Here is a 14,998-nt window from a genome sequence, read left to right on the forward strand (position 1 = left end):
ATAAAATATTAGCAACAAATATTGATCCATGTTTAATAATATTTGGAGTTTATATTTATTTATTTATTGTATGTGTGTGAAAAGTACATCCCATATTTGGATGGGGTATTCTTGTAAATAGGTATTGAGTAAATTAGAATTAGGAAATATTTAAGACCTTAAACTTAGAAGGCAACTAGTTAAAAGTCATCGAGATACGTTTGAAACGATTTGGTACTGGTTAAATATAGATTGAAAAATTATACTGTAACTAAATACAAGACATATTAGTTGTGTTATGACAGATGCTGTGCATCATGTGCGTTAGCCAAATGACTCGACAATGAAGCTCTGGACTTCCTGATAAATGTAGCGCAAGTGTTGAGCCAGCACTTGGAAATAATTACAAGTGTGAATTATAGTTGTACTTTTGAAATTGCGAATGACGCCATTGATTATATTTTTGTATTAAAAGAAATATTGATGAAATTAAAAGTCAACTGCCTTCGCTAGAAGTTGTACACACATAAAATCCTGGTGCTATCGCCAGTCTATTTGATTTTTGCGACGCGGTAATAAAAAAGGCATTAATGGAAGTTTTTATTTTTATTTAAGGTTTGTATTTGCAAATAAGTCTTTTAATAGACAATGTATAAAACTTAAATAATAGATTAATTTTTTTGAATGGTGGAAAAGACAAAACTAATGAAACTCTTAAAAACACCAAAGTAGAATTGTACACGTACTGTAAACTATTGATATGTCAAAATATTCAAATTAAAAAAGTGAAGGAACCTTAGTGAAGGAACCTTAGTGAAGGAATTAGTTTTATTACTTTATGTTGATAGTGATTATCGGCCGGTTTTAATACTCTATCTATCTCTGAATTTGCTTTCTAGTACTTAATACAAATTAGAAATAGATATTATAGATTATTGAAACCGGCCGTATGCCGTAGGCCTTACGTATGTATACATGGACATTAAATTTTCTTCATAATGTTCGTTATTGAAAGTGATATAAATTGTTTTTATTGAAACTATTACTAAAAATAGATATTACGAATTGAAGATAGTATAGTAATTTTACAAAGGACATAAATAAATAATAATAAATAAATAAATATTTACACAATACACACACGGTCGTCTGTTCCTAAAGTAAGCAACTTAATGCTTGTCTTATAGGTAACAGCCGACTGGTATATAGCTACATATTTTTTTTTTCGATAAACATACTTATAAATAATACATATATAAATAAATAAATAAAGGTTGTACACTCAAAAATTTAGTCAAGTGTGTAAAGAGCTGTAAGCCTATCTTAGTCATAAAATAATCTTTATTAAAAAGAAACCGCTCGTGTCCCTACATATTTCTTAAAATATAATTCTGTACTAAAAAAGAAAACACAACTAATATAATTTAATAAAGTACCTTAACGTTTCAAATTTATACCGACGATCAGGTTTGAATTTCAGTCTTAATATTAAGGAGTCATGCGTACTTACCCCGGTATCTTTAGGCACAGCTAAAGAAGATCGTTTTTTAGCTACAGCGGACATTGTGTTAAGAACATTTAAAATTTAAGATGCCACAATACATTTGAAAAAAACAACCGCAATACTTTTTAATACCAAGAGTTCACCTTAATTGTAATTCCATCACATGAGTCTAAAAAATCATCGTAGTCAAATTTTAATTATTTACAAATACACATATATTCACTAAACATATTTCAGATTTATTTGAATTATTTTTTTTTTAATTAATTTAATTACTATATTTCGATTAAAATTTAAATATTTTTAATCGATAATTTTCATCTAGGGGCAGTTCGATAAATGTCGTTCCAAGTAAAATGGGCGCGAATCTGAAGACTGAAGGGGTCGCGCCTACATCGGTTGCCTGGTTATGGAGCGGGGTAGGGATGGGGAGGGAGGATATCTATTTGCGATCAGCACAAATCAACAGACCAATTCAATTAATTATCAGATTAAGGTGAGCATCCGTGTGTACTTGGATGATGCTGTTAACATATGTGTGAAATTGTCGTCAAACGGTAACTATCGTAATTTATCCGATATATTTGGACATAAGGAAGTGTATTTGCGACAGATACAGTTGTATTAGTTTATCATAGTCGCGAACTCTCGCAGTCATTCCAGTGCTTACATCGTGTATAAATAGTTCAATATTATTTTGCCATTCGAATTCATCATTCAATAATATTAATTCACAGTATTTGGGTGTTTATTTGGTGTTCTTATAAGATACCAATATCAAACAAATATTATACGAATTAGGATTATCAATTTTGAACGTCAAATATGAACGTCAAAATAATTTTTCAATTTAATATTACCTAAAATCTATATCAATAATCAAAATCCGCTATAACTGGTAAGTTACATAGTTTTTTTCTCTGGCTTATTTTATTATCTACCAATTAGAACTGGAATGTCTTTTTTGCACTTAAATAATAATAATAATAATTTATTTAATTCAGATTTACACCCATACAAGTTATTAACAATTTTATAACATAAAAACTAATGTTAGTATGTAGCACGTGTGATTTTTATTTTGTGTGAAGATTTTTTTTGTGTTTAAGCTGTGGTCATTCTGATATTCCCTTTTTCTATTATAAACCTTTTCTTGTTAATTGTTGTTTTTTTATTATGTGAAATGTGACTTTTTACACAATTTTTAATGCATACATTTTTCATTGTTCCCACTTAATAGTTTTTATGAAATAATCACTTTCCATTTTTAAGTAGGATATTCGTTAGCAATTCTTAATTTCCATTTTTTAATAGAACGTGTTTATAAATTGTATACGCCAATTAAAATAACATATATTGTCAGTAAGAGCGTTTTCTTACAGCTGATGTCTCGTGTAATGAAAAACTGAATTCAAGCGTAAAAAGAAATTCTAAACATTTTTTTTAATATCATATCTAAAATCGACCGTTCCAGCGGGGATCGAACCTGCATCTTCGACTGACCGTGTCGGTGCTCTAGCCAATTAAGCTATGGAACGATGTACTCGCTAGATCGTTTTTTTTTAATATGATGATTTTATATTCGGTCTAAGCGACCGTTACATTATTTACATAGACCGTTAATTGGCTAGAGCACCGACACAGTCAGTCGGAGATGCAGGTTCGATCCCCGCTGGAACGGTCGATTTTGATACGATATTAAAAAAAATTAGAATTTTCTAATGTGTGGGTGACACAAAAATAAAATCGTACAAAGTAAAAAGAAATGTTTAATAGTTCCTGTACTTCTATATAATTTTTTCTTTCTCAAATAAATAAAATTTCTATCAATTTATCTATTACATCCATAATAGCATTCTTTTTCTAAAATTTCACGTAATATTTATGTAGTTTTAATAAGTTAGCGATTATAAAATCTCAATTAAGAAGCTTTTCTTAGAACATCACGAGACCCATTATAAACTAATTTAACTTCTACTCAGTGAGAGTGAGATAAATCGTTTTATTAATTATCGTTCTAGCGAGAAAATAATAATAAATAATAAAAATAAAGATATTGATACTAGGAGTCCATAGCCAATACTTTTAAGAACTGTATCAATGCCAAGACTCAAGATATCATATCATCCCACATCACAGCTAGGACGGTCAACCCACGCGACGTGGTATGGTATGAACCATCTCTACATCTATCAGTCAATCACATTTACATCTATTCTTGTCTATTTTCAGCTTGTCCTTGTCTTTAATAATAGTATTGTCTAATTCTGTGACGCTATGGAATGCGAAAAGATCTTTTTCGATCTATTTTAATTTTATCTTGTTTGTGTCTTGTTTATTTTTAAGTTGTTTCTTCTTAACATTACCTAAATAATTTCAACTCTTTATTTGATCTTTAGTACTAGGGCTTTATAGAAACATAATTTTCAACAAACGAAACTATCTCCTGCGTGTACTGTTTGTGTGATTACTTCATGTGTATTTTGTTTAAACATAATTGTATTTGCTCACAAACGAAAACAAAGCGACTTCAATTACATCGACAAGTAATACAACGTAGGTCGACGAAAAAATAGTCAAGTAAAAACGCATTATTAGATATAACTCAAAAAGTATAACATAAAAAAATACAGTCGAATTGAGAACCTCCTCCATTTTTGGAAGTAGTTTAATAGCCTTGAAATGATAACATTTAACATCGTTTCAGAAGCACCAATTGCATTTAGTGATATTTTCATTTTACATTATTTTGATAAGCGTTTTCGCTTGATATAAAAGAAAATTTCTGTTCAGTTGTTTTTGTGTATGTATATATTTAGATCATTTGTTTTTAATTTTTGTACGTTTTACACAAAGTATTTGATAATGGTTATTTAAAAAATATTTATAATTGTTTAAATAAGTATTCTATTAATATGAAATTAAATCAATAAGTCATCAGTTTTGGCAACTTGATATCATAAAAGCGACCGATCAAAGTTGGACTTCACCTTGGCCTAGCTCCTAGTCTTTATTATAAGAGTAACTATCAATCATTGGAATTCGCGAAAGAGCTGGCATGACTGGTTGGTCAGTGTCTATCTTCTTGATGAATTTTACTGATCACCGTTCTGATTTTAGTCACCATTCGAAAATAGCCACATCTTTATTATTGACATTCGAAACTTTCAGCTTTCATTTCTTAATTCTACTAATATTATAATTGCTGAAGTTTGTGGGGATGGATGTATGTATGTTTGTTACTATTTCATGCTAAAACGATTGTACCAATTTTAATAAAACGTACTAAACGTAGATAGCTTAAGATCTAGAATGACACATAACTCACACATTTCAGCCTATCGCAGTCCACTGCTTGTTATAGGCCTCCACAAGTTCACACCAAAAATGGCGCGAACTCATGTGTTATGCCCATAGTCACCACGTTTAGCAGGCGACAATGTAATGATATGAATGACACATAGACAACTTTTTATCCGCTTGGCGCACCGCGCAGTTATGATTTCACATGATTTCCACGAATCCGCGTTTGTTTTCGATTATTATAGCATTATCATTTTTTATTTTATTTCTTGTCGTAATATTTTCGAATCATTTATATGTTCATTCGATTGTTACTTACAATTGAAGAATTCAGCAGCTGTAAACTTATTATTAAGTAATATTGTTTATTTTAACACTCATGCGACGTTGATACAATTTTGGCTCTAAACTAAATTCATTAGTCGATAATTATAGATCTTTGTTTAGCTTCCGCTTCTATATTCAAAACATTTGATTTATAAATTACATACGACATAATTAGACACGACATTGTTTTGGAATGCAACTTATATGTTTACGTTCGACATTCTTGTGGCACCTTTTAACGTTAGTGACTCGTTCACCATTAGTTTTAGCTTTTACAAGCATAGTAAAGCATACACAATAATACATTACATTTATAATATATAATTAAACAGCGATTTACAATTACATCAACATTAATTTTATTACATGGCAAAGCAGTAATTGATTAGGGTAGCGTGGGTTGAAATTATATCTATACAGATAAATCCATACGACGAATAATACTAGTTATAATAAAAATAACAATATGTTAACACATCCATTTGTCGAATTATATATTAAGGTAAAACAACATGCAAAATAACCATGCGAATTTTTACATGTTATGGTATTTTTTTTGCGGAAATCAGTTAGGGTTGATATTGATTATATGATTAGAACGATAAAGTGTTAGTTGCACTATTTACTAAACTCAGATACGACGATGATATTACAGAAGTCTGAATTTATTTTACCCTTGCTTATAACATCTTCTTTAGATCGAGAAACAAATTATATTACGGCCGCAGTGCTCGCTTTATAATGAGTTTTCTCAACGATTGTATCATTTTTATGACATATAAAATTAATCACTGTAAAAAAGTCTATGTTAGCCACGAATCTAATAGAATTGTTTTCTATAACATTGAGATCTAAACATATATAATTCCACACAATGTGTACCTCGTCCGAAAGTTCACCCGGCCTGCCGCGTTTCTTTTTTGGAAAAAAAAAATAAATGTTTTAGTATAACATTCCAGTTAATATTCTGCATAAATTAATATATTGTAGTAATGAGTAAGTTTGTGAATGTGTGAAATATGCTATCTGTACTTAGTTGGGTGTTAACAATTTTTTTGTGTAGATTTTCTGTAAAAGTTGTAATTAGTGTCTGTACAGTTCAAAAGTTATTTGAATGATAACGATTGTCTAATACTAATGCAATTTAGTAAAGAAATAAGAAGATTTAACTACTCTACGACGAGAAGAATTTAGTATGATTGAGAAGCCATTCTAGAATTTTTCTAATGCTTTATTTGTTAAAGAATCATAACATGAAATTTTTAATGTTTCTTTCATTATGATTCCTTAAAAGCCAAATAAAAAAACATCTAATTTGCTAATCTGCCAATTGCTATTAAAGAATTAACTCCGCTAGTCAATGTAGCGGCGTCAATGATTTTTGTCAAGTATAGGGTTCAAGTCAAGAAGGGCTAGAAGATGTGTAATCTATAAAGAAGGATTAAATGAGCTACGTAAGTACGTAAGGGGCAAGTCTTCACTTTTGTACTTGTGATAAGGTAATTTTAGGAAAGATAGTAAAAGGAATAGACATTACAAAAACTCAAGAGTGTAACACAAGCGATTTTTTTTTGATTGTGGACTATGGTGATAACTAAAAAGATGTAATTGTGTAAAAGGTAAATTGTGTAATCCTACAAAATATTGTCCGTAAAGTCGTGTATAGTGTAAAAAAAGAACATTTATCAAAATGCTTTGCAAAGCGAGCAGCGTCCACCTAAAATGACCAGACCCAAACAATCTCACCTTTTTCTCGTCTAAAACTTCTCCAGGACGTAATTTCGTGACCTGTGTTAAAAAATAGTGATAATAACCCCATAATCTGTCGTTATGTTTAATTATAACTTGCCTATCTGTGCCACCGAACCTATCAACCCTACAGCCCTAATTTTAAAACCTGCAAAGTAACTTTGACCTTGTGAGTAGTGCAGCGTTATTAAATTAAGTGTTGCACCTCCGTGTTATTTTTGTTAGTTAATTTTTTAATGTGTAAATAATATTTTCTTACATCATGTGCGTTATTACCCGTATTTTAAAGTATCAATCATTGAGACCGTTATTTGTGTGCAGACGTGCGTACAAGCTGTGCATTTTTTTACGTTGGTGCTTTGTGTCACAAAAAAAAATGTGCAGTAGCTCGGTGCGTAGTACGAGAATTTGTCTCCAAGACAAGGGCTGGATAATCATATGTTACATGTATAAAAAAGCCATGAACTAATTTTATTTAAAAATTATTTTCTTGTTACAGATCAGCTGTCCAAATTTTACACAAGTAAGCTAATATAGACCTAATATTTCGCGATAGATCTTTATTTATACATTTATCAAACATTGCAAAAATATATTTTTTTAACTACTGTATATGTTTCTTTCACACATGACTATCCAGATTGCTTCCCTTGGCAGTGCTTAAAATCGCGTCAGCTGCAAATGCATCAACATAATTCCTTTGACAGAAATTCAGTTAATTTTTTTTCACGGCAACATCATAACGGATAGCATTCAACGTAATAATATTCGTAGCAATTTTGCTATTACCTTCTTCTCTTCTATCACCTCTCCTGGTCTTAATTTTCTATTCTCCTGTGGATTACGTTTTTGACCGACTTAATTTCTACTACTAACATTGATTATCATCAAACGTTTTGTTCGTGATACGGCCTATTGTGTGAATACTAAATTCTAAAAAGCCAGGAGTAAGGGAATCTAAGCTTCATATCAATCAAATAAGTCAACTAATCATCATCGTTACTCAAGCACGAGGTTCACTTAAGCATCATCATAATACCGATGATTATTAGCGTGATTTAAAGGAGATATATTTAGGATGTTTTATTGTTACGGGTTCGGCTCGACAGAATAGGGACTACAGGGTTCAAAAAATACAAAATTATTACCACGCACCTATTTGTTTTGCTATGTGAAAATGTATCAGTTGTGTGTAAATATAACCATCGCAGTACTTGTAAAAATAAGTGCGTGCTCTAAATAATAACCATAAGTTTTCCTATAGTATAATTCTATACTACCATCAGACATCACAATACATAGGTCTAAGGGATTTGGCATACCTTCACAGTTGATATTGTATATCAAATTATATTTTCTCTTATCAATTTTGTAAGTTGATTGGATACTATTTACATAAATTGTACATACCTCATCGCTGATGATTAGTGAAGGGCGTCGACCCATTTCCTCTGGAGGAGGAATGAGCGAGCCTCTTCTGGCGGGAGGAGCTGGTGATAGTGACGGTTTCCTTGGAGCTTCCGGCTTAGGAGACTTCTCACGTACAACCTCAATTTTAGGTGCAACTGGCTTCTCTTCTGGGGCTTTAATTTCAGGCACCTTTGGCTTTTCGGCCGGCTGTACAAAATTTTAATTGGCTTTTAATCAATATACTACAAAAAAGAATGTGCTAAAAATATTAGTTAAGAAAAAAGTTTTTAATTTAAGAATATCTATACAAATAAATAAAATTGGTGTGTCTGTTTGTAATATTAAAATAACCGCTTTTTACTAAATGCATATAGATGTATACACGGTACATATACCAAAACATTAACATTACCGGTAACATTTTTTACAATTTTTTTCCGTCTGTCTGTTTGTTTCAGCTAATCTCTGAAATGGATGGACCGATTTTGACAGGATTTTCATTGGCAGATAACTGATGTAATAAGGAGTAACTTAGGCTATTTTTATTTTAAAAATTTATTTATTTTATAACTCTGCGTACTGAACAATAACTTTTTTGTTAAATTCCACGTGGACGAAGTCGCGGGCATAGCTTGTTAAAGAATAAAATTTGCATACCTTGTCTTTTTCTGGTTTTTCTCTTGTGGTCGGTGTCGGTGAAATCTTTTCATATTTTTCGAGTTCAGGTCTTTCATAGTCAGGAATTTCAGGCAAATCTTCTGCCTTCTTCTTGACTGTTGAGACTTTTGCTTTTTTGGCTTCTTCCTGAACGTTTTCCTTTTTAATCTCAACTTTCTGAAAGTAGATATATATGTTAAAATTCATTTAATATTAGCGTTTTTCCTGCAGTTTTCTGAAACGTAACATTTAAAACTCGTTCTATAACTTATTAGTCTGGCACATCTTCTTGTTTTAAACAATAGCTCCTGGACCTATTTGAACAAATAACACAGTAATTATAGGTATGTATTACTTACGTTATTACTTACCTCGCTTTTACAAAACATACATTATACTACTACTTTATACTAAAACATAAAAGTATTGTTAGTAAGCAGAAGCAAAAGCAAGGAAAATGAGTCTACGTAAAAGAGAGAAAAAGTTAAAAACATTCACTGCAACATCACCATAGATAAAAAGTTTATTTACAATATGTACATTTTTTCTCTACAACTATCTTAATTATTTACTTACCATGCAAATATTTATAGGAAAAAGTAACTACTGCTTATATTCCAAATGTTACAACAAAATAAATAACTTTCTATACTAATAACAAATTCGTAAACATTGATCTATATATACTACAGTGACAAATATAAGTAAAAAGTGTGTGTGTGTACTTATGTACGCACGTAAGAAGTTATACTTCATGGACTAGCTAACTTCACGTGGCTAAATTCTTCTTCGTTGACTTGCTAACTTCAGGGTCTCGGATTTTTTGTGACGGTGTACACGCGCATCATAAAATTTTAGTTTCACTATTTGTCCCTAACGTACCAAAAGAAGTATAACTTCAAAAATATTATGCAATTCTTTCGCGGAAGGTAAACGTCGTACGAGTAGATTGTAGTAGTAGAGTAGATTGTAGTAGATTGTAGATTGTAGATACTGAGGGTATGGTTATTGTAAGTGTTCGTTGCGGTCATTAAAGAACTATAAAGAGTTGTGTGTGAGTACTAACTACTTCAACGTTTTATGTGCTCAACTACTGTGTATGTGCAAGTGCATTGTGCAGGCATCGAATACTCTAAAAAATTTTGTGCATAGTGCCAAATTTTATAGGCGTTATTGATCTACTGCCAATTTCTATACCTCGTCGGGTTGAGGTCTGCTGCTTATAGCGGGTTGTGGAATTTCTAAGGAAGCTGGTTTTTTCTCGTTTGTGCTCTCTGATTCCGCCTAAAGATTAAATTTAATTATTGGCGACCATACGAAAATAAAGTGTAAGTGAATGTCTAATCCGAAAATGTAATTTTTGTTTAAAAAAAAATGACAGCAATCTAAAGTTTTTATACTGGTGTCAATTTTACATTTTTAGATTATCCAGGTGTAGAGAAAAGTGAAGTTTGCGAATAAGAAATTCGTTTTATAACAATTTATGTGTAAGAATATTGTGCAAGATGTATGATTGTGCATGTAAGAGTAGTGTTAGAGTGTGTACCTGAGGAGAACGAGACCTTCTCCAGGGTACAGTCGTGTCATGTATTTCTTTTAACGTGGGTTTGTATTTATCCTCTAATTCCGGTGTTTGTTCAGCCTGATTTAAAATATTATTATTAATACATGTGTTTATATCATTATAAATATATTTTATTACAATAATTTATACCTGTGGTATTTCAGGAATAACCTGCCATGAGAATGGCACTTCCTTTTCATTTTCCGGTTCCGGTGTTATGAGTATTGGAACCTGATAAAGGGTCTTAATTATATACAGTGAATTTATTTTAGGTAACAATCAATCAAGGAACTACAAAGTGTATATACCTCTTTTGTTTTAGCCCATGGATGAAGTGTTTGTGATTTTTCTGTGTCTTTTGTCATATCTTTGTCTTTAACACTATCGGTTACCTAAAGATATTTCAATATTATTAAAATGTATATTTAATTTAAGTATTTTTAAAACAAATAACTTATTTATGTTCTTATTTTATTACCTCATCTTTTGCGCTTTGGTCGTTTGGTTTAATGAATGTGTCATTAATTTTTTCAGGTTCCTACAATACGTATACAAAATTAGATGATATTTTAAATACTTATAAAAAATTAAGTGAAATGAAACGAAAACTACCTCCTTAGGCTTACTTGGACGACGCCAAGGGTAAGGCGATTCTTGTTCAGTAACTACCTTATCATCTTTGTCAGTTTTCGGTGTTTCCTCCTTGTCTACTTTATCTGACTGCAAATCCTTTATAAATTTATATTAATTTATATTTTATAAATTAATTTTCGTTAATTTATCTCGATTAATTTTATTTTACTTCGAATAGTTTTCGTACCGATGCTCTCTATGTCTAGCTTTATTATTTTTTTGCAGAATTAAATTGTGACAGTATTACTTTCTATGTAATAATAGCTTATAGAGAAATTATAAGACAAAAATTTAAAACTGTACCTACAGAGTACAGTTATTTTGTACTGTTTCATTAATATCTGCTACAATTTTTGATACTAGTTTTGCTTCAAATTTTTATTTATTAACTTTTTTGGAATGACAGTATTCTTTTCATCTTTTTTTCCTTGAATATTGCAAGTTTAGGAAGTTTCAAGAAATTATTTTATTATAGGATACAAAAGAATTTAAAATTTAAAAAGGATATTTTGTATGGAATTTTTATTACCTCTTTTGATTTCGGAGTAGTAGTATAAGCAGGTTTAGGAGTAAGCTCTGAAGTTTTAGACTTATCAACAGATTCAACATCATCGACTTCCATTGAAGTTTCAGAATCCTAATATTAAAAAAAAATCGTTATGTTTTAAAGCTTATTTATTTTAATGTATAAGTACCGATAAAATTTTGATTTTAATTACCTCATCAAATTTAGGCGGTCGCCAAGGATAAGTAGGTTCTGTAGGACGATCGATAGATACCTTTCGTCTTATTTTTGACTTTTCTATATTTTCAGATTCTGTTTCATCAATATCCTATTATAAAATGACATTATTAATTAGACTGGATAGTAAAACAATAATAATATTAATCCGGTATAATAATACCTCAGTTTTACTATGGCGACGTCTAAGTGGTGGATCGTCTTTTGGTTTTGGTTGATCCAAACTTAAACTACGTTTTGGTTGCGTTTTTTCCTTTACATCCTAATTAAAATAAACAGAATAGTGTTATTTATGTTCAGTGTAAATTGTAATGTTTAAATTTGAGTGAGTGATGTGTGTGTGTACCTGTGTGTCTGTTTTCGTAGGTCGCCAAGGATATACGTTCTCTTTATCCGTTTCGTCGGAATTTTGTCTTACCGTATCTTCTGTGGGTTTAGTGTCGTCCTATTCAAAAGTAATATATATTAACAGAAAATAATACGATTGAATTAACTTATTTTTGATGTTTGCTAGTTTTATAAAATCTTGGACGTATACAAACAAGATATCCACATGAATACAACGACAACGTGTAATACTCTGCTTGAGAATATGGACATATTTACAAAAGCAGATATAAGTAAACGTTTTCCGTTTGTTGTGCTTATATTTACATATGGACATATACAGGTTCATGCAAGGATGCCTAGAAGCGAACTCACCTTAAGCTTAATTTGTTCTAATTCATTGACTACTTCTGGTTCCTTTACAACCTTGGTCTAAAATCAACATTTCAAAAATAAGCGTTGGGTTCTATATACTTTGCGTAATTGAAAATAAAATCAATCCAAAATGCTAATGTCTTATTTCGAAAACTTAAAAGAGCTTCTTCGTTATTTTTTTTAATAAATTAAATTTAAAAAATAATAAAAATAAGACACTAACAAAACGATGCAATCACTCATCTCGTCAACATGGATAAGGTTCTTTGGCTTTAAGCTAAAAAAAATTTTTAGTACAATATGCGAAGCGTAATTTGGAGTTCTGAACCAACAATCTAATTTTAAAAAAATGCAAGGTCTACTCATGAAAATAATAGGATTTGCTTTGTGGGGTTCGCGTTGGCATAATAAAAAGGTATCAATATTTAAAAGTAATTCAAATGTCTTTTAAGTATCAGTCTAAAAGCTTTTGCGATGCAATCGTCCCTTACCTTGAGTGCAGATTTTTTAAATTGTGAAACCTGTTCTTGTTCGGAAATCGATGCCACCGATGATTTTCTGCTGTCCGAAGTCTCTTTAGTGAACTGTAAGAAAGAGATTCGATGACACTTTTATTGCTACGTTAATTCATTACTTTAGTACAGAAAAGAATGCTAAACAATAAATTAAATCTAAAGTTAAATTGGATACATTTAAATCGCCCGAAGTTCTGGCACGTCCACAATTGACTTGCGTTACAGTAACAGCTTTATAACTGTTTATATTATGAGCTAACATTAATTTTCTTTTATTTAAATATATAATTAATCTGTTGAGCTAAAAAGTCATCTATTTCATTAAATGTAATCTGCTAGTATCTAATAAAGAAAAATTGTTATTTTCAAGATACCAATTTGTTTTGCTGAATGTTTCATCATTAACAAAAAATATTTAATTATGTTTTATATTTGAAAAATCTTTAAAAGAAAGTAATAAAATTATTGTTTCATTTATCACGATAATTTTTCCGTTGCGTGGATAACATCGCGAGCGAAGGTATGTTTTTATTATAGCTAACAATATAACCGCTACAATGTGCCATACCACCTCGCGGTGACCCTCGCGAGTGGCAAGCGGCCAGCTACCGTTTTTTAGTAACCACAGGTGTTCGACATAAAACGAAAAGTTTAAACTATTTTCCACTTTCCTCCCATTGCTAATAAATTTCGTATATAAATATTTTTAATTGACGAGTGTTTAATTTTTTTTTTTAATAATATGTCATTACAGTAAAAATAATGGGTATTTTTCTAGAGTCATAAAAACCATTGTTTAAATTATATATTTTATTTAAAAAAAACACTTGTCGTTGTAGAATAACGGTACACGCGCGTAAAACTAAACGGTAATAGGTTGATTTTGTATTTTAGTTTTTGGAAAGTGCGATCCTTATTTTAATGCTTGAGATAAATGGGTAGGTATATAACAATATAACGATAAAATATAAAGGTAAATATTTTTATGCATATTTAAAAAAAAAACTCACCTTAAACGATTTGTTTTCAATGATAGAGCTACGCCGGCTCTCTGTTTTGACTTCTTGTACCTAAGGTAAAAAAGTTATTATATTAAACATACAAATATTCCCAGAGATATAACGCTTGAAAATTCGCAAATCGCTGTATTTTTAAAACATTGTTTATAATGTTTTTCTATATTGAATGTCATCTATTTTAATTTGTTTACGAACAAACAAATTTCTAAAAATAAACTTCGATTCTGATTACAACATCGAGAGCTTGTTGAATGATTTATATAAAAAGTTATTTCCTGTCACAAGCAAGGCGTAGGCGTAAACATTGTAAAACTTTTATTTGGGTAATAATATATCTAGTATGATAAACAAATAAATAAGAAATCGTGACTAAAAAAATATCAATTACTACGGAAAAGATATTTTGCATATAAAACTAGGCAGTGATTTGTTTATTAATCGTACTATTCGCTTCAGCCTGTAATATCCCACAGCTGCGCATAGGCCTCTTTCCCCATGTAGGAGAAGGATCAGAACTTGATCCACCACGCTGTTCCTATTCGGGTTGGCGGATATATTCCCTACTATGAGTAATGATAGCTATCAGGTGTCACATGATAACAACCGGGGCCGACGGCTTAACGTGCTCTCCGAGGCACGATGGAGAGACACACGAGGATTGTGCAAATATACCCAGACCACGACAAACATATGTATGGCCAATATAAATGTTTGTCATGTGCGGGGATCGAACCCGCAATCGCTAGCGCAACAGCCACAAACCAGTGCTGTACTATTAATATTCAATTATTAAAGTTGCAAACTAGTGTATCGATTTGCAATATTCCGCAAAGTGCTTAGTGATTCCGTGCACAAAGCACCCTTCCACACACACGACGCCACAGTTCACTACCA

General features: G+C 30.9%; 2 protein-coding genes and 1 long non-coding RNA gene across 3 annotated transcripts in view; 1 reads left to right on the plus strand and 2 right to left on the minus strand.

Moving 5' to 3' along the window:
* The window catches only part of LOC123666551 (twitchin), a 119,457-nt gene that overhangs the window by 82,690 nt on the left and 21,769 nt on the right, over positions 1-14,998 (minus strand). Inside the window, 6 exon segments of the mRNA XM_045600665.1 lie at positions 7,652-7,696; positions 8,273-8,479; positions 8,930-9,106; positions 12,571-12,627; positions 13,062-13,154; positions 14,096-14,155. Coding sequence (XP_045456621.1) covers positions 7,652-7,696; positions 8,273-8,479; positions 8,930-9,106; positions 12,571-12,627; positions 13,062-13,154; positions 14,096-14,155 — 639 coding nt within the window.
* LOC123666552 overlaps positions 1,957-14,998 on the plus strand; it is a 93,770-nt gene continuing 80,728 nt past the window's right edge. The window contains exon 1 of the long non-coding RNA XR_006745272.1: positions 1,957-2,040. This is a non-coding gene — a long non-coding RNA (uncharacterized LOC123666552). The remainder of the gene's footprint in view (positions 2,041-14,998) is intronic.
* LOC123666550 lies at positions 10,487-12,564 on the minus strand. The gene is made up of 5 exons (XM_045600663.1): positions 11,656-12,564; positions 11,106-11,222; positions 10,972-11,031; positions 10,802-10,885; positions 10,487-10,724 (listed from the first exon to the last, which is right to left on the minus strand). Exons 1-5 carry the CDS (start codon positions 11,746-11,748, stop codon positions 10,638-10,640), a joined length of 441 nt encoding a protein of 146 aa, XP_045456619.1. The 5' UTR covers positions 11,749-12,564; the 3' UTR covers positions 10,487-10,637.

This window comes from Melitaea cinxia, chromosome 26 (genome assembly GCF_905220565.1).
Source record: "Melitaea cinxia chromosome 26, ilMelCinx1.1, whole genome shotgun sequence".
Taxonomy (NCBI): Eukaryota; Metazoa; Arthropoda; class Insecta; order Lepidoptera; family Nymphalidae; genus Melitaea; species Melitaea cinxia.

What these genes read in the sequence shown, in the direction of transcription:
- LOC123666550 (XM_045600663.1), bottom strand. Translation starts at nt 11,748, where the DNA reads ATGGAAGTCGATGATGTTGAATCTGTTGATAAGTCTAAAACTTCAGAG. An exon ending in GTCCAAGTAAGCCTAAGGAG is followed by an intron (nt 11,032 to 11,105) that starts GTAGTTTTCGTT and finishes TACGTATTGTAG; the next exon opens with GAACCTGAAAAAATTAATGA. An exon ending in ACCAAAGCGCAAAAGATGAG is followed by an intron (nt 10,886 to 10,971) that starts GTAATAAAATAA and finishes AAATATCTTTAG; the next exon opens with GTAACCGATAGTGTTAAAGA.